Source organism: Eremothecium cymbalariae, chromosome 3, assembly GCF_000235365.1.
Source record: "Eremothecium cymbalariae DBVPG#7215 chromosome 3, complete sequence".
In the NCBI taxonomy this organism is placed as follows: Eukaryota; Fungi; Ascomycota; class Saccharomycetes; order Saccharomycetales; family Saccharomycetaceae; genus Eremothecium; species Eremothecium cymbalariae.
The window spans coordinates 373,849-398,431 of record NC_016451.1 but is presented as its reverse complement, the minus strand read 5'-3'; the positions used below and the strand labels follow the sequence as shown (position 1 = coordinate 398,431).

The 24,583-nt window shown below is 39.5% G+C and overlaps 15 protein-coding genes and 1 non-coding gene across 16 annotated transcripts; 11 read left to right on the top strand and 5 right to left on the bottom strand.

The window, feature by feature from the left end:
* Positions 1-59: 59 nt before the first annotated feature.
* On the top strand, positions 60-494 carry SRB7 (Srb7p; the record flags this gene model as incomplete). The annotated part of the gene is made up of 1 exon (XM_003645476.1): positions 60-494. One exon carries the CDS (start codon positions 60-62, stop codon positions 492-494), a length of 435 nt encoding a protein of 144 aa, XP_003645524.1.
* Positions 495-526: 32 nt separating this feature from the next.
* PMT7 (putative dolichyl-phosphate-mannose--protein mannosyltransferase) lies at positions 527-2,452 on the bottom strand (the record flags this gene model as incomplete). The annotated part of the gene is made up of 1 exon (XM_003645475.1): positions 527-2,452. The coding sequence occupies one exon, from the start codon at positions 2,450-2,452 to the stop codon at positions 527-529; it is 1,926 nt and encodes a 641-aa protein (XP_003645523.1).
* A 426-nt stretch (positions 2,453-2,878) lies between these two features.
* On the top strand, positions 2,879-4,801 carry Ecym_3207 (uncharacterized protein; the record flags this gene model as incomplete). The annotated part of the gene is made up of 1 exon (XM_003645474.1): positions 2,879-4,801. One exon carries the CDS (start codon positions 2,879-2,881, stop codon positions 4,799-4,801), a length of 1,923 nt encoding a protein of 640 aa, XP_003645522.1.
* Positions 4,802-5,890: 1,089 nt separating this feature from the next.
* On the top strand, positions 5,891-5,963 carry Ecym_3206. The gene has a single exon. It is a non-coding gene; the product is annotated as a tRNA-Val (tRNA).
* Positions 5,964-6,274: 311 nt separating this feature from the next.
* On the top strand, positions 6,275-7,609 carry PFU1 (Pfu1p; the record flags this gene model as incomplete). Its single annotated transcript, XM_003645473.1, has 1 exon — positions 6,275-7,609. The coding sequence occupies one exon, from the start codon at positions 6,275-6,277 to the stop codon at positions 7,607-7,609; it is 1,335 nt and encodes a 444-aa protein (XP_003645521.1).
* Positions 7,610-7,736: 127 nt separating this feature from the next.
* Positions 7,737-8,358, top strand: HNT2 (bis(5'-adenosyl)-triphosphatase; the record flags this gene model as incomplete). The annotated part of the gene is made up of 2 exons (XM_003645472.1): positions 7,737-7,793; positions 7,849-8,358. The coding sequence occupies 2 exons, from the start codon at positions 7,737-7,739 to the stop codon at positions 8,356-8,358; spliced, it is 567 nt and encodes a 188-aa protein (XP_003645520.1).
* Positions 8,359-8,498: 140 nt separating this feature from the next.
* FYV4 (mitochondrial 37S ribosomal protein mS41) lies at positions 8,499-8,876 on the bottom strand (the record flags this gene model as incomplete). The annotated part of the gene is made up of 1 exon (XM_003645471.1): positions 8,499-8,876. One exon carries the CDS (start codon positions 8,874-8,876, stop codon positions 8,499-8,501), a length of 378 nt encoding a protein of 125 aa, XP_003645519.1.
* A 228-nt stretch (positions 8,877-9,104) lies between these two features.
* On the top strand, positions 9,105-9,860 carry MED6 (mediator complex subunit MED6; the record flags this gene model as incomplete). Its single annotated transcript, XM_003645470.1, has 1 exon — positions 9,105-9,860. The coding sequence occupies one exon, from the start codon at positions 9,105-9,107 to the stop codon at positions 9,858-9,860; it is 756 nt and encodes a 251-aa protein (XP_003645518.1).
* A 330-nt stretch (positions 9,861-10,190) lies between these two features.
* Ecym_3201 (uncharacterized protein) lies at positions 10,191-10,793 on the top strand (the record flags this gene model as incomplete). Its single annotated transcript, XM_003645469.1, has 1 exon — positions 10,191-10,793. The coding sequence occupies one exon, from the start codon at positions 10,191-10,193 to the stop codon at positions 10,791-10,793; it is 603 nt and encodes a 200-aa protein (XP_003645517.1).
* Positions 10,794-11,315: 522 nt separating this feature from the next.
* Positions 11,316-13,793, top strand: RSC3 (Rsc3p; the record flags this gene model as incomplete). The annotated part of the gene is made up of 1 exon (XM_003645468.1): positions 11,316-13,793. One exon carries the CDS (start codon positions 11,316-11,318, stop codon positions 13,791-13,793), a length of 2,478 nt encoding a protein of 825 aa, XP_003645516.1.
* Positions 13,794-14,099: 306 nt separating this feature from the next.
* Positions 14,100-14,876, top strand: Ecym_3199 (uncharacterized protein; the record flags this gene model as incomplete). The annotated part of the gene is made up of 1 exon (XM_003645467.1): positions 14,100-14,876. One exon carries the CDS (start codon positions 14,100-14,102, stop codon positions 14,874-14,876), a length of 777 nt encoding a protein of 258 aa, XP_003645515.1.
* A 65-nt stretch (positions 14,877-14,941) lies between these two features.
* Positions 14,942-15,595, bottom strand: GPI11 (mannose-ethanolamine phosphotransferase GPI11; the record flags this gene model as incomplete). Its single annotated transcript, XM_003645466.1, has 1 exon — positions 14,942-15,595. The coding sequence occupies one exon, from the start codon at positions 15,593-15,595 to the stop codon at positions 14,942-14,944; it is 654 nt and encodes a 217-aa protein (XP_003645514.1).
* A 220-nt stretch (positions 15,596-15,815) lies between these two features.
* CFT1 (cleavage/polyadenylation factor CFT1) lies at positions 15,816-19,772 on the bottom strand (the record flags this gene model as incomplete). The annotated part of the gene is made up of 1 exon (XM_003645465.1): positions 15,816-19,772. One exon carries the CDS (start codon positions 19,770-19,772, stop codon positions 15,816-15,818), a length of 3,957 nt encoding a protein of 1,318 aa, XP_003645513.1.
* Positions 19,773-20,027: 255 nt separating this feature from the next.
* On the top strand, positions 20,028-21,284 carry PRO1 (glutamate 5-kinase; the record flags this gene model as incomplete). Its single annotated transcript, XM_003645464.1, has 1 exon — positions 20,028-21,284. One exon carries the CDS (start codon positions 20,028-20,030, stop codon positions 21,282-21,284), a length of 1,257 nt encoding a protein of 418 aa, XP_003645512.1.
* A 460-nt stretch (positions 21,285-21,744) lies between these two features.
* Positions 21,745-22,737, bottom strand: PIH1 (Pih1p; the record flags this gene model as incomplete). Its single annotated transcript, XM_003645463.1, has 1 exon — positions 21,745-22,737. The coding sequence occupies one exon, from the start codon at positions 22,735-22,737 to the stop codon at positions 21,745-21,747; it is 993 nt and encodes a 330-aa protein (XP_003645511.1).
* Positions 22,738-22,932: 195 nt separating this feature from the next.
* ERC1 (Erc1p) lies at positions 22,933-24,561 on the top strand (the record flags this gene model as incomplete). The annotated part of the gene is made up of 1 exon (XM_003645462.1): positions 22,933-24,561. The coding sequence occupies one exon, from the start codon at positions 22,933-22,935 to the stop codon at positions 24,559-24,561; it is 1,629 nt and encodes a 542-aa protein (XP_003645510.1).
* Positions 24,562-24,583: the final 22 nt, after the last annotated feature.

The window sequence follows — 24,583 nt, the reverse complement described above, 5'->3', positions numbered from 1 at the left end:
AACTCGTGATCTTTTCGCTAGATGAAGTCAATTCACCTGGACAGCTAACGACAAGTGAGATGACTGATAGATTAACTCAACTCCAGCAATGTTTGGATCAAATAATGGAACAGTTTGGTTCTGCCATTAATTATGTTGACCGTAATCACGATTTTGAACCACACAATGAGCTGGAGGACAAACATACAGATCCGCAAGCTACTATAGCTACCCAAGAAGATTTTGACAGAAATATTGACGAGTTGACCACTGATATGATATTGAAAACACGGCAAATTATCAAACTTATAGATTCTCTTCCCGGTGTGGACGTATCAGCTGAGGAACAGTTGCATAGAATCGATGCATTACAGAAAAAACTGGTTAGTGTTGAAGAAGCGAAGATTGAGGCTATAAAGCGTAAAGATACACTGATGAAAAATGTGGAAGAACTTATTGGTGAGTTAGCTAAGGGGATCGCTAATTCCAGGAGATTGAACGATGCCCAATCATAAATATTTAGGGTCAATATTTACAATATAGAAGATTACCTATTAAAATACGCTTCCACTCTGTCCAATATAGCCTGCAAAATGTTTAAAGCTTGAAATATGGTGAACATTAATGCAGGTAGATATTGTGATATGTGTAAATTTTGATGTCTTGAATACGCAAAGGTGATAAAATGGATATACCAGCCAGATATCCATTCAAATGAATTTTCATCAAATAAAACTGAAGTTAATGTCTTGGGTTTGGATTTTGAATCAGTGTCCCAAGGTTTCCAAGTCAGCCATTTATAAAGAAACAGAATGATGGAAAAAATCATACTAATATATCCCAATCCCCAAATGAAGTTGTGTGCGGAATCCATTGTCATGTACCACGTCCAAGATTTGAATGGGACGTCACCTTTTAGATCAAAATTTTTAATATAATAGTCATACTTATGCTGAGCTTGCAGATATTCTAGGAACATATCAGAGAATTGATACTTGTTGATTTCTAATAGCTTGTTATCTTTGTATTTTGAAGATGATTCAACGTAAAATAAGGTCAGACTATGAGCTGGTGACTCCACACAGATTACTTCTTGCAGAAAATGCTCCAAGTCAGGTAGTCTGACTTCATGGCTTAAGAGAGAACAACTTTGACCCTTATTGAACAATTCAAATTCATTTATCAAAGGCTTCACATTCTCTTGAAAACTGCCATTTTCTAAAATAATACGCCACGTTTCGTCTGCCATACCAACATAATCCACATCGCCTGTACAGGAAACTTCTAGATCATAATCATGTTTGCTAATTGGTGGTTGTGCTGCTGAAGCACGCAATAATTTCCCGCTATTCTTGTGCCTCAATCTAATCCAATCTCCGTTTTTCACAGCTTCAAAAGAATTTAACATACTTTCCCGGTCATCTCCTTCCCCTGGCTCTATGATCCATTCGGTATCAGGGTCTTGATACTCATATAGCGTTACTTGCAGACCTTCAGAGTCCGCAGCATGTGTTAAGTTATGGGAGTGCAGATTTCCTTTTAATGATGAACTATGACGAATTGTAACAGTACTGCCATAATACACGGCGTCTGGTTGTTCCGAAATTACGTTATTCAATTGTGATTGGAAACGGCTCGAAACAAGAGGGACGTATTCGGAATTCTGTCTAATGACATGGAAATGATTGTAATAAACAAACAAGAAAAACACTGATGGAATCAATATTAGTGTGACCCTCGAAAACACATGTTTCCAGATAGCACGAGGTGACAATTCAATATCTCCAACTATTTCAAACAATTGAAATGCCGTTAAAACTAAAATCCATATCCAAGTACTGAATCCAATAAATTTAGTGCTAATTGTGACACCAATGCAAATACACATAGAAAGCAATATTGAAACCCACTCTGTAGTGAACTCCTTAGCTATTTTTAAACTTTTCCAACAGTATATCACTAATGTGATAAAAAATAACTGGTATATGTCCAAAGATACCTTATAGACTTCATCCCGAAATGGTACCACTAACACTAACCCCAAAGCCCCTAAACACGACAATATACGATTCATGCCTGACTTTCTTAAAATCATGGAGACTAACTGAACAATAAAACACCCTAAAAGAAGAGAAAGCCGCCTCATCGTCATCAATTCAAATTTTGAAAGCGCAAGGAGTAGAATAGCAAATGGTGGATTGGACGTCAGATAAAACTTGCCCTTCCGACAGTACGTGACAGCCTCCAAGATATCCATCTCTTTAGCCGTCACTTCACAGTCAAACAACCCATTAAACCGGTTATTGAATACCAGTGATATAATATACCAACCAACAGGGGCGTACATAAATAATTTGTCCCACGACCTCAGTTGAAAAATATCAAGCTCGTTGTACAATGTTCTGGGAACATACGCCCTGAACGCGCCATTCTTGCTAACGATCTCATTGAACCTGGTAATCCTGCGAGTCATTAAGCAATGTCTATTTAAGCTCCGTAGCCCTTTAAACTCCACCAGATCTTCGTCCTTTTCTACTCCTCTTTAACTTCCTTCACAGTATGGAAGACCACTTTAATTAATAGATTCTCCTATCAGAACACGATTTAAGTAATTATGTCACGTGATCATTCACCGTAATATCTAGATGATAAGCACTAAAAGTACATTAGCATTGATTCATTCATGGCTATAATGATGAAGTCGGTTTATCGAACATAACTGATGTATTACTTTAGAATTGAACTTCCGTGTTATCATGGCTTAGAAGAAACTTCAGTGTCAGACACAAAAGTTTACCACTTTCATATCCGTTAAACAGCGATCAGAAGGCAAAATAAAGCAAGGTTAAATACGGTGATAGGTCCAAACAGTCTCAAGAGAGCCATTAACTAGTAAATAATGTTTTCAGTGCCTCATTTTGATGATATGGAGGAGTTGTACTCTGCCTATAGACCGATTACACCGTCGTTCTCTAATAGCCGCCCAAGTAACTCTGAGCGAATGAGGTATTCGACTCAGCCTACTGATCGTCTCCCAATTCATGATTTTAGACGAGATTCGCTTGAGTTATATGGGTTAAAGCCTAAAAATTATTCTATGGAGGATATCAAGAGTGATCAGGAGGAGCTGGTAAATGAAAGTAGTGAATCGGCGAGCGGGCCTCTGCAGCCTAAATGGAAGGACTGGATTTTAGAAAGACGAAATGGGATTGATGAGTTGGAACGACAGCTTGATGATTTTAAGATTAAGGGAGTTGGGCATATTACACAAGACATGTCACAAGATATGGAGCAGAAATACAGTGCTTTTAATCCTTCAGATGGGCATGAGGGTAGCTCATTCCTACAAAAAGGGGAGGAACACGGCACGCTAGCGCATGATGACATATTGAGTAACATGAATAATAATATTCATAAATCGCGGTGGACAGCGGATAGAATTAGAACAAATATTGATAAGCTTTTCACCGAAAATGCGGAGCTGCTTCATTCCAACCAAGGGCTCCCGGGCACCTTTCCACGAGATATTGTCTATTTACCCATACCGGTTAATTCGGAAGAACAAGAGAGCAGATCAACTAAAGATGAATATGAGGAGCATATTGGACCGATAAAATATTTAAGTCATATTATAGTGGTTCCTGCAATGGCGAAGTTTTTATCGTTTATCATATTTCATCTAGTGTCATTACCTCGGCACGATTATGCTTTTTCGACTATATCTGCAGAGTGTACTCAACTGATAATGGGGTTGGATAAGGTTATTACAGGTTTAGGTGGATTATTTGCTGCTCATCAGTGCCTAGATTATATTATTACTTTCCCACTAGCATGCCATACTCGTTATCATCTCTTAAAGTATGGTATTGAAATCATAAGAGATAGTGGCTCTGACCAGATATGGAAGGAACATAATAGAGAATTCCTAAGCTTCCATAACAGGGCGTTGACTGAATTTCAATTAAAATTAAAGAAAAAACTATGGTTTACTGGACTTACGTTGTTTGGCTTTGTGCTCCTGTGTTTCAGTTTCGTATGTTGGGTTCATTTAATTACATGGACTGGGAATTCTGTGGGTAGCTGTTTTAACAACATGCTCTTCGGAAGAGCCCAATTTGCTGGAATTGTATTCTGTCTTATTGGCCAAACATGTTATGATTCTATGGCCTATTTGAAACATTTTATTGGGGAATATGCAGAAGATACTATGGAACTTTTGATGAAGAAATTAGACTATTACAAACAACATCAGCAGCAGCAGCATCAATTATATCAGCAACAGCAACAGCAACAGCAACAGCAACAGCAACAGCAACAGCAACAGCAACAGCAACAAAAGCACCAGCGTTTGTCTATGCGTGTTCAGCAAAACCCACGCAAAGAATCGCACCTTGGAAGTAATACATTGATCAAGGATCACATTATTCCAAACTCCGCGTACATGGACATTGTTTCTAATAATGAAAACCACGATGTATTACTGATTTCTACCCCTGACAATTCCTCATCAGTAATTTATCACCCACAACCATACATTAGTCCGTTAAACGGCAGATCTGAGTTACATTCCAAATCTTTACATCTAGTTGATCCAATATCTCCTAAAAGCCAAACCTTGTGTTCTGAAAAAAATGTAGAAGTAAGTCAACTAAATTCCAAGAATACAAAAATTAAACCCATCACTCTACCCAACGACAGTCGTTTTATCCGTCGTGCCGTTGTATTTATGATAAAATTGCCCTTCAGAGTAGCTCTAGCACCAGGACGTGCTGCACTTCGTTTACTTCCATGGAAAGTATATCTCACATTTACTAGAGAGTAAATAGCTACGCTAAGGTATAGTGATCTTGCTAATCAATACAGTAGTGATGCAAATCATTACCTAGAAGAAACAAGTTACACTCCCATTTACCATACCAAGCTCCTAGATCACTGAATTAAGCCTTGACATATACACTTTTTTTAATCTACTTATAGAAATATATTATTCCTGGTTATTAAAAATAATAATTTAGTTTTCCAATTGTAGTACGCTCGCGCTGTCATCAGTAATGACTGTGACTTTATTATCTCTTACCGTCGCATAATGGCACAGCTTAGCGAATTGTCGAGGGCGATTAACTTGGGTCACGTGCGGGATAATGCTTTAGTTAATGATCAGTTATTGCTTATATAGTTTCTAATTGGATCAATTACCATCTGGCGTCCTAAGGAACTCGTATCCTAATCTAACCAGCGAATAACGCATTTGCAGCTGAAAATCCTAGACAAAATTCTGCCTGATGAAATTGTCTGTTAAATAGCTTCATTGGTTTTTGATCCTGATAGTTTGGCTGTTATCACTCACCATCTTTACCCGCTCTTATAGATTTTGCCTGAACCATTCCCATCTAGATCTTTCCTTTTCGTTGTGCAAACGCCTCACAAGACTTATGGCTGCGCACCAACAGCATCATGCATGGCGGGCGCAGCGGTTTCTTTTATGGATTGATTGACTTCAGGAATTCTCTCATCCATTGCACGTGGCAGATTTAAAAGACGGTCATCATTACCTTCTGAGATGCCTCGCATTATTAGCACCGTCTGCAAACTGCTCCTCCTCGTCCTCGCAGATCACATGTGGGGGCCCTCTCCAGATCACGCCGCGAGATGTAGTTGTTGGAGGTGGTATATTGGACATTCTTGTCATCAAGTTACTCTCCAACACTGCTCCTGTGCAGAGAACTACCACGTTGCAAGGGACGGGATAACGACCTCAAGTAGTCAGTTGATGCATAAGTGCGTTTCGAAGACCGTCCAGACCTCTCACCGCCTTCAACATTTGGTACTAACTTGAGATCGCGTGATACAACACATTCTAGTTATTCTTTTCATTCCATTATATTGGGCTACCCGTTACCATCAATAAGTAGTTCCAATAGTGTAGTGGCTATCACGTTGCCTTCACACGGCAAAGGTCCCGAGTTCGAACCTCGGTTGGAACAATATTTTTCGAAGCATATTTTTAGGATCTCCGTATTTTTAAAGGTATAATAGGCCCAATCACCATAGTAAATTAGTGGTAAGCCTATATTTTTTTATTAGTGACAGCAAACTGTTAAATCTAAACTAATGTCGTTTAATTAGGAATATTTTTTTTGAGGAATGCTTCATGGTAATCCTATGGCGGTCCTACAAGACGTCGAGTTTTTGGAAAAAGTTCTGAATCAAAACCAATGTTTCAACGGCAATCATTGATTACTCCTGAAGTTTAATACCATAGAGCATCTCCAAAAGTCATTGTGGCTTTTTCCATATGGCTAATAAGAGTAGGCCAAAAAAGACCAGGGTACCTTATAGGAAGTATGTTGCAGGTCAAGGATATATTAATTCAATCGAACATAGAACAGAAGTAGATCTTGTTCTTGAAAGGGACCTAGATGAAGAACTGGAAGGTCCAACAGATCGGGTTGGGAGGTGTAATCGATCCACGATTAAAGGCTCAGAATTTACCGATTTAAATATTGATGAGAGTAGTAGCTTTAGTGGTTCAAAACCAAGGTTGGAATCTGTTGCGGTGGAAAATGCAACGCACCAAAATTCAGGTCAAATGGTTTTTCCCTGGGAACTTCAGCGTTTAATATTACAAAAGTGCGCTGATATACAACCTCGGTTCCTTTGTGTTTGTAAACGATGGTATTTCATGTATATCCCAATTATTTACCGAGCACCAGTGCTGACGAGCAAAAATTTCCTTCAGTTTGTTGAATCATTAGTTTCTGACCGAAAGAAGAAGCTTGGTGAGTTTGTAGTGGAATTAGACCTATCCACAATTATCCAGAGCGGGAAAAATAGCTTTATTTCTAAGCTGCTACGGCGTTGTTCGCCAAGTTTAGAGTATTTTATGGCACCTCAGACCAGTTTTGGACTTGCACCGTTAATCTCCTTAAAAGCATGTAATAAGTTAAGGTTTCTGGATTTGGGATTACTATCAGAGACTGTGCATCTGAAAAACCTATTTGAGGCGATCAAAGGTTTCCCATACCTAACCCACCTCTCGTTCCCCAGATCTTCTATACAGTGTGAAGGGTTTCGAGAGATGGAGTGGCCGAAGAACTTACAGTGTCTAAAATTGAGTGGGGGTATATCAAATGAATTTGTTATGGACACTAATTTCCCGCAAAGTATTACAACTCTGGAGTTTTCCTACTGTCCTCAGGTTGATGAGAATGCCATCTACACCATCTTGTCTAAGGTTGGTGATAATCTAAAGCGCTTATTGTTCCATTATCCAATGCCGGCATTGAATGACAATTCACTAGATTATGTGTTTCGATATTGTTCCAATTTAGTAGAAATACAACTAGTGGTTGATTATTGCTCAAAATGGGTTTTTTCAGAAAACTTTCTATTACGACAAGTTTATCCAAGGCCATTGAAATGCATTAACCTAGAGTGTAGTGGGTCTTTGGGCCAAGCGTTTAAAATACATCCAGATGACCTTACTATAGCTCTCGCTGAAGACAGGCTGCCTCGTTTACAAAGCATTAGAATTTCAAGTAAACTTGGATGGGATACTCCTAGTGACGATTTAGATGACCTGATTTCTATATTTGAAGAAAAAGGGGGGAGTGTGTATATAGTTTATTGATTTACTATAAAAACTATTCGTCTCGGAAAACTATAAAAATCGGCGAGATTTTACGAAGGTTGGTTACGCGTTCACCATCTTTTCCATTCAACTGGTGCAAGCATTTGTGGAGTAGTGAACGAGCTTAATGATGAGTGCCAGCGTGTTCTTTAGTAAATATTTGGTGACAGATCAGATATTTTATGTATGTATATTCTGTGGTCGGGGTTGCAAGATACCATTCATACTAACTATTCTAGAAAACAAAACATTGTTATGCTCTAGTCAACCTTAGACCAATCGTACCAGGCCACATTCTGATTGTTCCCTTGAGAACTTCATGCATTCATTTAAAGGATCTCAATGCTGAAGAACTGAGTGACTATTTCAAAACTTTGCAAGTTGTACAGCAGTTTATCCAAGAAGAATACAGGGCAGATTCTTTGAACATCGCTATTCAAGATGGTCCGGAAGCAGGACAAACAGTTCCTCATCTCCATACCCATGTAATTCCGCGGTATAAACTGAACAACATAGGAGATAAGATTTACCAGAAAATGGATAACTGGACTTTTGACTCTGACTTGCATGATTGGGAGAAGAGACGAGCCGCATATATATCCAATGAAGGGCGTGAGGCTACAAGGGAACTAGCAAAACCGGATGATCAGAAAGCAGAACGGACACCTGCAGACTTGAAACGTGAAGCATTGTATTTAGGGGAAAAACTCCAGCAGTTTTTATCCAAAAACCCACACTTGGCACCCTAGTCCAGGTAATGCGTAAAATCAAACGATATTTTTCTTATATATACAAGGTATAGTAATGACAATTAAACAAGGTGAAAGTGCCCAAGACTTCCATTTTTATGGCTAAATGCACTTGACAGCACATCTGTCCTCTAAAATAATCATTTAGAATTCCTCTGCTCCGCCCGCCACTTTGCAATGGTCTCCTTTCTCTTCCTTTCGCCTCCAAAGAACGATTTCTTACCCAGCTTTATTTCATGAACAGGCTCGTTTTTCCGTAACTTCTCAACCTGCAGCAGAATATACTTCCTCTGTGAAACTGGTATGCCCTTGTCCTTCAATATCCTCGAATCCCAACCGAACAGGTTCTCCCATTTATTCTCAAATTTATCCGTAAACTCATCACATTTTCTCCCAATCTTAGAGAGAAAAGTGTTAACATCAGGAATTTGCTCCGTTGGTTTAGGAATAACCCTAAACTGTGTATTAGAAATCCGAAGCATGACTCCAGATGTGTGAAATAACCTCGAACTTAGCATCTTGATCGCTATATTCTGTCTATCAGACACCAGTTCTGGATAAGTACCCTTTCAGTGAGACGGCGTGAGTTTTCAGTTTCAAGAAATTTTTCAATTTTTTTAAAAAATTGAAAAATTAAAAAAATTAAACCTCTAGGTTTCTGGTTGGAAAGAAGCATGTGACCCTCCCATCAAAAGTCTCTCTCTTGCACCTTAAAGCACCTTGTATATTGACCTCAAGAAGGCAAGATGTCGCTGCTTCCACTAGATGAAGTGCAGTGGAAATCTCCCGAGTGGATTCAATCCTTTGGGCTCAGGACGGAAAACGTCTTAGACTATTTTAGCCAATCGCCATTTTTCGACAAAACTTCGAATAACCAAGTCGTTAAGATGCAGCAACAGTTCTCGCAGCAGTTGGCCCCCTCTTCGTCCCAGCAGGCTGGGCGATCGAAGCCAGCAGTGAGTCCGCAGAGGCAAGAAATTTGGGATAGATATCCTAGCTACGCATTGCTAGAACAAGAATTGGCTAAGCTTAAAGGCGTTGAATATATTCTAGCGCACGTAAGGGAACCAGACTTTTGGGTTATACGTAAACAAAACCGTCAAAACGAGATCAACACAACCCCGCTGAATGACTACTACATTATCGGCGCCAATGTCTACCAATCGCCAACTGTCTACAAGGTCGTCCATAACAGACTGCTATCAACCAACTACCATCTGAGCAAGGCCCTTGCAGGTATTCAACAACTATCTACCTTCCAGCCAAGCCAAGGCTCTTCCTTCATCGCTATAGAACACGACTCGGTGCTTGTGGCATCATCTCCAGCCACGGGAAGCACTGCTGCGGTAACCGGCAGTGCAGGCAATACGACAGGCGCTACAAACGTCGGTATGACCGCAGCAATGGAGACCAACGGTGCCGGCTATTCTGACATCTTAACCCAAGAGATGATGGACAAGCTCATGCTCCAAAGCATCAAGTCTACCCCTGTATACCTATAAGTTTCCTATTAGTTACAATAACTGCCCCCATGTAACATCAGCAACCATCCACGTTCAAAACCTCAAGACCCGTCTCGCAAAAGTATCGGCATGCAACGTAATAAATAATATACCCTAATATAATATATATATATATATGCAAAATGCCAATATGCAAAATCAAACGCCTTTTTTCCTCGAGCGAAACGAAAGTTTCAATCCTCGAAATTCAAAATTGCTCTCTTGCCACACCAACTAACTGACCTGCATCCAAGGAAAAGCACACTCGAAAACACAAAGGAGGCAGCCAAAAAGCAACCGAACCCCCCCCCAGTTTTTATCAGTTTCGAAATGAAACTACTATCAACCATTTTGTCCGTTCTATTGCTTGCTGTCTACGCCGTCGCAGACCCCACGGTCACCAGCAAGGTTTTCTTCGATCTCAAGCAAGGTGACAAACCTCTCGGTCGTGTGGTGATCGGTCTCTACGGGGACGTGGCCCCCAAAACCGTCAAAAACTTCTACGAACTATCCACCAGCAATGACGCAGCCATGGGCTACATCAACTCCACTTTCCACCGTATCATCCCTTCCTTCATGGTCCAAGGCGGCGACTTCACCCACGGTTCGGGAATCGGGGGTAAATCCATCTACGGCGCTACATTCCCCGATGAATCCTTCGAGGTCAAACACGACAAACCAGGCCGCCTATCCATGGCCAACCGTGGCAAAAACACCAACGGCTCGCAGTTCTTTATCACCACTGTCCCCACGCCCTGGCTAGACGGCAGACACGTCGTCTTCGGAGAGGTCCTGGAGGGCATGTCCGTCGTTTTCGCCATGGAGAAGGCCGCCACAGACCCCCAAGATAGACCGCTCGTCCCGATCCAGATCGCAGCCTGCGGCGCACTACCAGACTCCGGAGCTGCCGCACCAATCAGCGACGAGTTGTAGTGGATGGCCCATCGCCGTCGTCTTCCTCTATATACTGTATAACCCCGTCACTACATACGTAACCGCTCCACCGCTCCCATGCCACGGGCTGGCTCGAGCCACCTGTTATCACGTCCCACCGCGCGTTACCCGCACACCGGATTTTCAGGCGTCACGTGCAAGATTTTCGGCGTCACGTGTCACATTTTTGGCATCGTGCTCGATACCTCTCATGGTTTGCCCCTTTTGACAAGATAACCAAAAGGGAATGAAAAAAATTAGTGAATGAAAACTTCTAACTAATGTTTATATCATTCTCGAGGATCAGTGTTTTTGTCTTTAGTGTTTAAAGACTGGAGATTTCGATCAGGTTAGAACTGGTGCGAATAGAGTTCTGCTGTATCCGGTTATTTTTTGGTTTACTGTCCGTCGCCGCTACATCAAAAAGCCTGGATTCGTCTGTCTTATTGGGTTTTGGAAGTAAGATTTTGAAGGAATATACACGCCACTCTTCAGGCCAAAGTGTTTCGAGCAGCCCGCGTCATGGCCGTTGATATTAGAGGCAGGAAGATGAAGAAACCACCTGCTTGTGTGCAGTGTCGCAAAAGAAAAATAGGATGCGACCGGGTGAAGCCGATATGCGGTAACTGTCTGCGTAACGGGAAGAACGATTGTTTCTATCCAGATATTCCTGGGGTTTATGTGCAGAGCAGTTCAGTGACTGCGAACCAGAATGCGTCACAGGCGATTTTGTCCAAGAACCCGGAACTGGCGTCGTTAGAGCAGATTCGGGAATACAATACGCGGTTGCAGTTGTTGAATGCAGCGCAGCGGACGACGACGACCAGTCCGGCGCCCGTTGAGCAGCCGCAGTTTATTCCGAAGGTGAGCAGTGTGCCGGTGGTGAATAACAAGAAGTACGAGCACAGCGGTGGTGGCGGGGAGGAGGGAATGGTGAATCTGGTGCGGGGGCCTGCAATCTTCGACACGGCCAAGGTTCCGTATACTCAGGATGAGATTTTGGAGAAAGAGTTGGATTTTTTGAGGGCCCGGCTGCATGACTTGCAGAAGGCCACGGGGAAGATAGTGCCTGGGCTGGAGAACCTGCATGTGAGTCCGACAGGGCGCCGAGGGATGTCTGTGGATACAATGGATGCGGATGATAGCGGTGGTGGTGGTGGTAGTGGTGTTGGTGGTGGTAGTGGTGCTAATCACCATGGTATGAACAGTACTAATATCGGCACCGCGAATTCGTTGATGAAAAAACGAAAGATGGAACCCTTTGATGAGTTTAAATCTGTGGACCCAACCTTTTTAGACCCTAAACAGGTGCTCCGTGTCATAATTATGAAGTCCACATTCTTTTCTTCTGCCGTTCCAATCACAGGAAACGAGAATAGGTTATTCCAGATAGGTCACTTGGCTATGCATGACGATTATTTGTGCTTTTTTTACAATAGGCTCTACGATGTTATGTCCAACACTCTGCCTGAACGGCTTTCTCAGCAACAACAGACAAAATTAAAACCTTTGGGCCAAACGGAACCACTGCGGTTCCCTCCTAAGGTTTTATGCACCCATTGGATCAACTACTTCACCTCTCAAACTGATATCTCGACACTAATTCCTTTAATCCAATCTCAGGATATTATCCAGTCCATTGACCAGTGGTTCCCTCAGAAGGATGTATCGTTTAGCATTGAGTCCATTTCAGTCGACCAGTTGTCTACCTTGGGGTTAATCACGCTCTATTTGCTGTTCTGCTATCAATCCCTCTCTTCTACAGTCCTTGTCCCCTTGAAGGATGATGAACTTCACAAATATGAACAATTACGCGACCACATACCGCAGTTGCATACCAACCTCAAGGGCATTCTCATGTTAATATCAGTTAACGGCTCTGGTAGTTTATCGCGTAAGTGGAAGTTAAGACTTTTACCCTTTATTGCGGCGTTGAAGTTTTACCAAACCCTCACTGGTTGGTCGACAACTTCGCAATCGATAGATTACGATGAGGATTTAAACTGGTCTTTAGATCTAGGTATTAACCATGAGACTCAAGATCAGCAACTGATTGTACTTTGGAATTTTATTTACAAAAATTGTTGTTGGAGAAAGTTAGTTCACGGAGAACTGCCTTTACCGTTGCTTTCGAAACTTTCAAGTTCTACAAGGATATTGGATTCTGCCTTATTGCAGGATTATGACTTTTTGAAATCGTTGATGAAGCTCTTACAGTATCTACATAGTAGAGATGAAACCCTAAGCGTGGTAAAGCTTATGAAATTGAAAGCTCAGTGCAAGGAAGCTTTGAATCACGCATCTCAGCGGTGCTTTAATGCTCAATTGATGGTCAGCCACGTAGTTGACACTTTGTTATACCGTAATATGGAGCTATTTGTGGATGTTTATACATTGTTACACTACGAATCTGTCGCTGACATTGACAAATACAATGAAAGTTTTAAGAATTTCATTCAATTCTTACAAGAATCTGTATTCTATATCTTCTCTGGTTTGGCTAACCTGAAGTTTGCCGGGTATGAATACATTTTCCACCACCCAACTTTCAATATCCTAAAGAACATTTTATTGATTTTGTTTTCCCTAGCTGAGAGAACACGTCTAGGGGATATTAAGAATCGAACAAGACCAGAACTAAAACAGATGAACGAGACTTTGATTACTTTGATTAGAAAAATCTGTATGTTGATCAGTGATTACTCAAAAAATTGTAAAAAGGAGAACCCTGTGGTTACAGACATTAAAATCATTGTTTCCACGATATTAGAGGCCAGCTCGCATGATACACCTGTCTTATCCACCCCTTTGAGGAATGGCCTGCAATGCCTAGATATTTTAAGATTAAACAAAAATGTTGCTAAGTTGCGCACTATGTCTGAGACGTTGATCAAGACAGATTTTTACGACAAGAGAGATCCTTTCGTCCCTGAATCATCCATTACTTTCGGTGTTACCGCTGGAAATTTTGATTCTGTGTATCAAGCTTTTTTCCATTGATGTTATACCATTTTACAATATATTGAAGAGCTTCCACAACACGTGTATTATAAGTAAACCAAGAAAATATAGATCTATATAAACTTGTTTCCATAGCATATACAGCTCTTTTAAAAAGTTGTGGCGTATGCTGCTAGTTTATCTCAGTGTTTGTGCTCTCCCCTCGAAGGAATGAGGGAATGAAATCTGGTTGGTCGATTTTGATGTTACGCAAATCAACAAAACATTTTCGTTACTAAAACACCGTATTGACAATCTAACAACAAAAACAGTCAACACTTGCAAATATATAAAACAATGATAGTGATGAAAAGATGGTTTGCAAGTTCGAGCCATATACTAACTGATTTATCCAAGTTTGTGGTTCGCAAAACTGGCACTGGATCAGGCCCTTTTGTCGAATTCCCCGATTTTCAGTTACTCCAAGGTTCATTACTATTAAGAATTCCATCATCTAGTACAGTGTTTAGTAAATTAGAACAGGTTGGCGTATTCAATGTGCCTCCAGAAACTGCTCTTCCCTTCATGAACTGTGAAAAATTGCCTAATGGATTCACTAAACTGATTACAGGGGCGGCACCTGTCAATTTGATATGCCACACGCGGGCATCTTCAAACAATTTAAAGGTACTTGAAGTCGATGATTATGGTAAAGGTTGGAAATTAATGAAGCCGGCTTCTCAGGTAATCTTTTACAGTGGTGATTTATCCTTTAATGAGGGCAAGTTACTTGGCAGGGGCCTGGTTGCTCTTATGACACAGGGCCCTTTGCATGAGTTAAAACTAAATGGAGGTGAAGAGATGCTTATTGCACCTGAAAGTATTGTTGGGTACTTTGACTGCAAGATTGAGAAGTTAGAAAAGCTAGACAACTCAATTGCAATTTCACAGATAGTAAAGAAATACGGAACGATGTATTTAGGCAAGTTCTATGATCAATTGCTATATCTGATGTCCAGGGTTATCCGCAAAGATAAACTATATTTTAAGGTGAGGGGACCTGGCATTATGCTTTTGCAATCACATTACGCTTTAGGATCTCAATCATATTCTAGGGATGAAATCCTACGATCAATGAAATAGTGTATTGATTTCATGTAAATTTATTCGTAAATAGAGTACATATATATAATGACTACAAGCACATTCTATAAAAAGCTGCCAAAAGTATAACCAAAAAATGCACCAATGTAACCACCAATTACAATAGGAGTTGGCCATGCTTGCCAAGGTCTATCCCAGTCGAGTGGAATTACCACACAGCTGATCCAGCATCCTATAGCAATTGAAATAAAGTACTTTTTAAAATAGCCTACTTTAAAATCACTGTTGTAAACCGAATATATTGCAGGATACGCCAATACACAACAGTGCAGTGACAACAGCCACGTTTTCTTCAACAGTTCAGAAATGGGAGCACCAAACAGAATAATGAATAGCATACATGGAATGGTCAATAGGAATGTAGTTCCCGCAGACACTAATAATAATGAATGATTGGTCTTTATAATCTTATTACCATACACTGTACATCTGTTAAATTGAAGAACTAAGTATAACAGCTGGCTTGGTGCCAAGTACCATAACGCCCTCACAATATCATAGTCCTTTGAGCATTTTGCAAACCAATAACATAATACAGGTAGATGGATTGGAATTGTCAACGGTGTTCTTCTGACATAAACCGGTGGGCTATCGTAATGCGTATTACTTTTTGTAGAACGATTGGCCCTGGACAAAACATCGTCATCTGAAAATGAAACAAACTTCTTTTTAACCGTTTGTCTTTTCTTAACTACCATACCAATGAACCTCTGATTCCGATCGTTATACCTTTTTATTGGGGAGCTCAGATGGTCCCATTGTGAATTTAGTAGAAAGGTTTTTCATCAAAGGGATTCATCTCATTTCTGCCCAGTTTCGATGCCTTTTCCGGTGGACAGTGTCACGCACCAGAATACTGTCTAAAGGTTTTCAATGCTTAGAAGTTTATCTATTAGATTTATTCTTATAGTTTAAAAACTAATTGGTAGACTTATTTAAAGAAGTTAAAGAGTATTCTATATCAATTAGATCACGCCATACCTCAGTATGTGCCTGATGACCTGCTTTGCTAGCCATAGATCTCCGCTTTGAAATTGACAAAGTGGAAAATTTCTTTAAAATGGTAAAATCCAGCATTGGTCTCAAGAGATGGCCCAATTGATAATAAGGGTTCTGAAGACGCTCCATTCTAGGATTCAATCCACAAAGTTGAACTTCTTTGTCGATTATTTGTTGTTGTACTAGATATAGTCTTCTGTAGGAAGACTCCGTCAAGGGAACGACCTTAAAAATGGAACCATCAATATGGCATCCAATGCATTGAAATGTAGACATATGTGAACCATAGTTTCTTCTGAGGTCTACAAATTCATTGTTTTTCTGGATCAATCGCATACATGTATTTATAGAATGCAAATTAAAGCTGGTGCAATAAACTAGTCTTTGGCCTGATAGGGAGTTTGGTTCATCAGGAGCATATTTCAAAACATGCATGACTTGACTTCTATCAGTGATAATGAAATACATATCACCATTATTCACCAAGAATTCTAAGCTCATCGTTTCTAGTTTGGTTACACTCTTACCTAGAGTTATCATTCTGTAAGGTTCTGCATCAAAGCCTACAAAGGTGAAGCCATGCATGGCATCACCAATTATCATCAAATTTCCAAAGCTCTTTGCATCTGTTATGAAAACAGGCATATCCAAAAAAGCAACAGGAACAACCGAGTTATCTTCTTGTATGTCTCTGACCATTGCCTTGGAGCTTTGACTAATCATGAATCTGCCACTAATTTCACAAACAGTAGAAACAGTGCCTCTAATATCTTCTTGGAATATTTCTTTAAATTTATAGTTAGTGTCTGGTTTTCCTGGCTCCGGAACAACCTCAGTTATATCATACAAGTAAAATGAACCAGTTCCACTAATATCTTCATCGCGCACATATGTGTTACCAACTACTAGATATTCTCTTTTCCGTTTGGTATTTGAATTTAATTGAATCATCATTGTTCTCATGTCACTTATCAGCGAATTTGGCCCCAGTTCAATCCTGTCAATGATATTCCAGGTTTTTGGATTAATCAATAAAATCCCAGATTGGAATCCCTTTGCATGGGGCTTCGAAGCTTCATATCCCACAATTCTCTCACCTTCTTCACTTAGAGCATCATAGTCAATGGATTTCGAGAATGAAACTATAAAATTCTGTGTTCTCTCATGATAAGTGATATTATTGAAGGTTTCGAAATCCTCAAGAACATCTTCTAAAAAGATTTTTCTCAAGGGCATTTTATTACCATAATATCTGTGGTTGTCCAAGTTCAACGTCATGATACGAGCATTTTTGCCATCATCAACGCACATAACACTATTCTTCCCCCACCGAGTCATAGATACTAAGGTTATATTTCCAAAAGGAAAAATGCGCGGAACGGATGTATCCTCTTTTATTATAATGTATGAGACAGTTCCTGTTACGAAAATGACGGAATAACCATTATAATCTTCTATGTAATGAGCAACTCGTTCCACGCCGTGAACACCTTTAGCATATGCATTATCTGGCGCACCTGTAATATATAACTCATGTTCACACTTGACAAATTTATCCGGATTATCAACACATTTCCGATATAAATATATTTCACCACCAAACGTTAATATAGTTAAATATTCCTCCTTGAATTTATGTCCTAGTTTGTTGATCATTACTTGCTTGATCGATGGATCTGGATTAATCTCTTCCGGTAACTGATAAGTACTTATAAAAAGCCTTTCGTGAAACTCATCAATTCCATTAAGTTGGAAAATCCTATCGTTGTGCTCCTTTGTAAAGAATACAATTTGATTATCAGCTGTGACAAATGTAAATAAAAGCTGATTCTTATTGGAATTTTCTAGACCGTGTAAATACTTGTTACACATATTACTTTCCAGAATGACGCCAAATGTAATAATAATTTCTTTCAACGCTTCTGGTAGGACCATCTTAACGAATTTTTTCTTGTGTTTTGGCTCAAGTTCATAGATCTTAATATCACCCTTAGAATTTGTCAATAACAAAAATGGATCATTAATACAGACATGAACAACTTCAAAGTCAAAGTTCATGGTCATCATACGTTTAAAGTTTATATCAAATAAATAAACTCCTTTAGAGGTTACCTGAACAATTCTTTTACCAGCACCTGTAACTGCAGTACTTACCGTAGTATCATTTTTTTTAAAATCAAAGGATTTAAACGGCTTAAAGTCTCTGTCTATCGAATAAATATCACTCTTACTTTGGGAAGAATCAGTAGTTACCAAATATTTATCCTTATCCTTAATTTTCAAATTCCATATTTGTGTGACCGAAATAAATTTTAGGGCTTTTTCAACTGTTGGTACAATGGTATTCTCGAAAACTGTCAAATGGGACCCGGTGCTGTTTCCTGATGTAGCTACAATTGAGAGTTCACATCTATTTGGATTTGTTAATTTAGCGATTGTTGGTTCTATGGATGATACTTTACCGACTGCTAACGAGGTAAGAGGTCCGATATTTATTAAGTTATCCAAAGTTTCAATATCAAAAGGTGTTTCTGTATCCATATTTTTCTTTTCTACTTCAGTGCTGCCGCCGTATAATTCATCATAATCTTCGTCAGCTTCCATAGTTTCGACTACATTGCCTTTTGACGCTAATGAAGACCTTAAATTGTTCAGTCTTACACGCATTGCATCTCCAGATTTGAATCCAATGAATAGATTTCCGGTTTCTAAATCAACATCCCCACATATGCAGGTTGGTAAATGATTATTTTTAAAAATGTCGTTGACGATTGGCAATCTCACACAATTAAATGCAGTTACCAATCTGCCTTCTGACTCTATTATCACATTGTACATCTGGGATTTTTCATCCATTAATAACATGATATCCTTCCCCTTTGAAATTGTTGTATATTGACAAACGGGACGATTAAAAAAGGCTTGTAGGCTAGAATTATCCTTTACTTTAGTATTCAACACGGTTTTAGAAAAGGAATTTAACGATACAGTGCCTTGTAGTGCCCCTGTGTTATCGATATAAATTAGCTCATTTACACCAACAACAATAGATGCGTTAGATAGTGGAATCAGAGTATGTAGGTCATTTGGAAGTCCTTGAATAATGTTAATCACGGTAGATTTTTCGTCTTCAAAATCCAATGACAAAATAATCACCTTTACCGTTTGACTTCTTAACTTTTCATTACCACTCCATGCCAAGATAGGTTGATATAGAATTGCTAAGGTAGGTTTATTAAAGCCATGCAAAAACTGAACGTCCAAAACATTCTTAATATCTGAATGTAAATGAGATGCGGGCATAATTGTGCTTGAATTTACAAATTGTTTTACCGAACCACCATTTAACTTGTGCCTTTTAAAGCTAAACCTGCCACCATTGCTCCGATCTTCGTCTTTTTCATTATCTTCTTCTTCTTCTTCTTCCTCTTTCGTTACGTTCAACGGCAGAATAGCGATACAGTCGTTGTTGCGAACTAATAAACATCTGAACGAACGGTCAACAATAAGCGATGGTGTGTTACTAATTTCTAATAGACTCAATTCCTTGAACTTATCTTCGTAGTAATGTAGACTAAGCGTATCCAAGCTTTGAGACATATGATCAAACTTCAGTATAGAAAGCTTTCCACATCCTGTTAAAATCACTAAACAATAAAGCTCCGATCCAGGTTGAGGAATCAAAGCCATGGAGTGCACATGTCCTGACAACTTCCACTCATAGCTCAGCACCAATTGCCCCTTAGCACTATAGTGAAAAACTGAAAGGACGTTGGTCCTCGAGATAATAAGTTCCTGTTGAAGTGCGGATGTGAAATAGCCTTGAATACAGTTTTGCACGACTGTGGCATTTATTACCTCGTCATAAACGTTCATGTATCTCTAATATCACCTGATAGATCTGATTTAGACAGAATTTTCGCTCTGTTCTACACGCTAGTCACTTTGTTAAAGTATTTTGATTCTGTTGATAAAAGGCGGTTTTATCGTATCAAATTTTTTAGATTCAACTTCTCGAGTATCTCTCGAGAAGGGTGAGAGCATATTTATTCATTATACCTTCAAGCAAGCGTCATAAAGTTGGTACACTATTGAAAGTTTCAATATTGTTAAGGAAATCAGATTTCAGGAATGGATAAATCATTCACAATTGTTTTAAAGCTAGGTTCATCCTCGTTGGTAGACGAGACTACTAAGGAACCCAAACTATCAACTATGTCACTTATTGTAGAGACTGTTGTTAAATTGAGGCGCATGGGCCATAAGGTTATCTTAGTTTCTTCTGGTGGAATAGCAGTTGGTATGAAGACCATGGGTTTGAATAAGAAGCCAAAACGGCTTTCGAAGTTACAAGCAGTTGCAGCTGTGGGACAAGGAAGGTTAATTGGTCGGTGGGATTCGTTGTTCAGGTTCTTTGATCAGAGAATAGCTCAAATACTGGTTACAAGAAATGATATATTAGATTGGGGACAATACAAGAACGCCCAAAACACTATTCGCGAACTCCTTCAGATGGGAACTGTGCCAATTGTGAATGAGAATGATACCTTGTCAATTCGGGAGATAAAATTTGGTGATAATGATACGTTGAGTGCAATTACTGCGGTACTTGCAGGTGCTGATTACCTATTTTTGTTGACGGATGTTGAATGTCTCTACACTGATAATCCGAGAACAAACCCTGAGGCCAAACCAATATTAGTTGTTCCAGACTTATCGAAGGGATTGCCAGGCGTTAACACTTCTGGTGGTTCTGGGTCTGACGTCGGTACAGGTGGTATGTCTACGAAGCTAATAGCGGCTGAACTTGCTACCAATGCCAGTGTCCATACTATAATTATGAGCAGTGAAACGCCTTCTAACATTTATAAAATTGTTGCGTTTATGCAAACTAGAGTTCAAGAAGTTCAGGATGTCGCCGATGATCTGGAACGACTTCAGCTAGAAGAACTAAACGTGTTGGCAGAAAACGATGTCCCGATGCATACTAGATTCATTGCAAATGAAAACCAAAATCATCTAAAAGAGAGGGAATTTTGGATGTTGCATGGTCTAGTAAGCCAAGGTGCAATCATTATCGATTCAGGCGCTTACAAGGCTTTAACTCGTAAGAATAAAGCAGGTCTACTGCCTGCCGGCATGATTGCTGTAGAAGGTAATTTCCACGAATTGCAAGCTGTGGATTTAAAATTAGGAAAACGGGGGAAAGATGGTGAATTGGATCCCAATGTTCCACTGCAAATTGTCGGCAGGGCCCGTTGCAATTACACCAGTATTGAACTAGATAAAATCAAAGGATTGAAAAGCAACGAAATCGAGCTAGCGTTAGGGTACGCAGATAGCGAATATGTTGCACACAGGCATAACCTAGCATTCCCGCCACACTAAACTAAGCTGCTCTAACACTTTTTATCCTCTATTTATAGAATATGGCACATTTGAGTTCTTATGGGATTTATTGAAATAGGTGATCATACAAACAGTTCCAGATTAACCTGCACTGGATACGATGTATGAATCCACTTAGGCTCAACTAAATAGTACTTAGTATATCTTATTTTTCAACCTATGACTGATTATCCCGATCGAAGAATGTATACGTCACAGCATCATCACATCATATCACATCACATGAATAGGAAGGAACTGGCTTCGTTTCGAGAGAAATTCAACCAATCACCACGTCAGTTTCTGGGCCATTCCCGCAAGTATTTGGAATTGAGAACAGATGTATGTGGGAACGGCCGCGAAACAAGCAAGAAATAACATTGTTCGCACACACTCCCACTCACGTATATTGGAAACTAATAGGGAAAATGAATTAAAACGGTTTTGGGTTGCACATACCTCATAGAAAGATTAATAATCGCGCGTCACACATTATGAAAAAGGATTTTATAGTTGGTGTGGTGGCAAATATGTTAGGCAATGGAATCTTGATTTCTTTGGCTATGTATATATCTGTTCTTGTGTGCGATATGAGTAGAGCGTTTTCACTTGGATCGTAGTGTAATGCATATTCCGAACTTAGTTGTAGAGGTGAGGTAATCTCTATCTTAATTTTGTAAACACTTGTGTCCTTCGGCTTGCCCATTATGATTGAATAATCAATTTCTTTTCGTTTAGGTACGCGATTGAGAGTTCTATGTACGTTTGGCAGGTCAATTTCTTCAATTAGTGGTTTATATTTAGAAGCAGTGCTGCTGTTTGGGAATAATGGTGGTAAAGAGTCTCCATTCATGCTTGTAGATAGAGTTTCCTGTTCTTGCATATAACCTCTTAACTTTAGTATTGAAGCTGGGTTACTTTGACCCACATGCACGGTTTCCTCATTTCCCTCTTTAAAATCCTGTTCTAAGTCTTGCACCAGTATTTCTAATGGTGGAATATGGCCCTTAGATTTTAACTTCGGAAATGTAAGGACTTCCCTTGATATGGAAACTTCTTGTCTTAGTTCACAAGATTCTAAACACCATTCTACCAATATTTCCCGCAGCTGATAATCCTTACGTATCCACTGCATGCACTTAGAGTTGACACAACAGTCCCAGACATAACATAGTTTACCTTTCTTATCTGTATCTTCTCTGACAGACGATGTAACAATAGGTATCTCCCATTTGTTGTTCATAATTAAAGGGTAGACAATACTAGGGTTGAAATCTACTTCAGGGCATGGAATCTGTTCATCATGACATATGTTAATAAGCGTTTTGGTTTTAAGCTTCAAACAGTTATTTTTACTAAATTCCAATTTGGATTTTACGACAAATCCTGGTTGGGGCTGAATATTAATTACTGAAGACTCCTTTGAATCTATTGGCCTCAATAAGAAATCCATCCAGCTCGTTTGGCCTCGAGGTTATGTTGCAAGAGTTGCTGGACTTTCATCACGTTTTGTTCATTATGCGAACATTGAAAATTTTCAGTTAAATCAGCCTCATTTCCTCACTAATATACTACCACAAAGCAACTTCAATATCTTACCACAGGTAGCTTTAAATTATCGATTATTGCTAAGCTTCCACTTTAAATTATGTCGAATAGACCAAATAGTAGGGATAATGACGATATTTTAAAGTCATTATCGTGCGAAGATCAATCAAATTATATGTCCATAATAGAAAACGGTTATGAAAGTGATGGCAGGTCGGTTTCGAGTTCTGACTTCCTGGCTACGAATTTTTCAACACTTGGTGATGATGATGATGATGATGATAATAACGAGGATGGATTTGTGTCTGTTGGGGAAGAAGTTTCTTATATACTAATAAATTCACTGCCTCTTGCCTTAGCATTTTTAATGGAGTATTTGATGACCGTTATTTCTTTGTTCATTATTGGCCACTTATGCACAGCAAATGAATTGGCAAGTGCTTCTTTGGCTGTGACTACTTATAATATTACTGGGTTATCTGTTGTCGAAGGGTTAGCAACATCATTGGATACATTCTGTTCACAGGCATACGGAGCTCAGAAATATAGCAAAGTAGGTCTTTATTTCCTCCGGTGTTCAGCTATGATCATGGTTTTTTCGGTTTCAACCGTTATTGTGTGGTGGTTTAGTGCACCTTGGTTGGGCATATTAGTTCCTGAACGTGATTTATTACCAAAGGTCCAATTATACTTACGAATTATGTCTATGGGCATCCCAGGGTTAATCCTTTTTGAGACAGGTAAAAGATTCCTGCAAGCACAGGGGCACTTCAAAGCTAGCACATATGTTTTAAGTATTATTGTTCCAATTAATGTAACTTTGGTTTTCATCTTTACAAAACATTTTGGATTTGCAGGTGCTCCAATAGGTATCGTCATCTCTCAGTGGCTTATGCCGTTAGCCCTATTCTTATATTCTTATTACATTATACCTGATACAAAAAAGTGTTGGTATCCTTTGACAGATACATGGTTTCATTTTAAACGTGTTTTATCAGATTGGAAACCCTTGTTGAATTTGGCATTTCCTGGTTTGGTTATGATAGAGGCCGAATATTTGTCGTTTGAAATTCTAACTATCATGTCTACTTATTTTGGTGTAAAAGGCATTGCCACACAGACGGTTATTACCAATGTGGGCTCCATTGCCTACCAAATCCCATTTGCCATGGGTTGTGTTGTCTCAACAAGAGTTGCAAATTATGTTGGACTGAATATGGTTAAGAATGCACAGACTACTACCAAGGCTTGTTATTGCGTTGGACTGCTGGTCGGCATTGCCAGCTGTATCGTAATCGCTCTGTTTAACAAACCTCTTGCAAAACTATTCACTAATGATGAAGAAGTGATTAAATTAGCCTGTTATGTGTTATACATTCTTGCTATAAATCAAATATCTGACTCATTCGCTGTATTCAGCTCTGCAGTTTTGCGAGGCCAAGGTAGGCATCGCATTGGCGGTATGTGGAACATTATTGTCTATTATTTTTTCTCATCACCACTGAGTGGTTGGTTAGCATTTGGTCCATTGCATTTGGAAGTTGCAGGTTTATGGTATGGGTGTGGTATCGGTATCTTTACTTTGGCGGTCATATTTACTAGGTACGTTTATAAAAGTGACTGGAACGTAATAGTTGATGAATTTCTCAAAAGAGAAGCGGAGGAATACGAAGTCGATCTGGAAAGTATGACAAGTTCCAATGCAAGCATAGGTGTTTACAGTCGGTAGTAGCATCGGTTACATTTTTCGA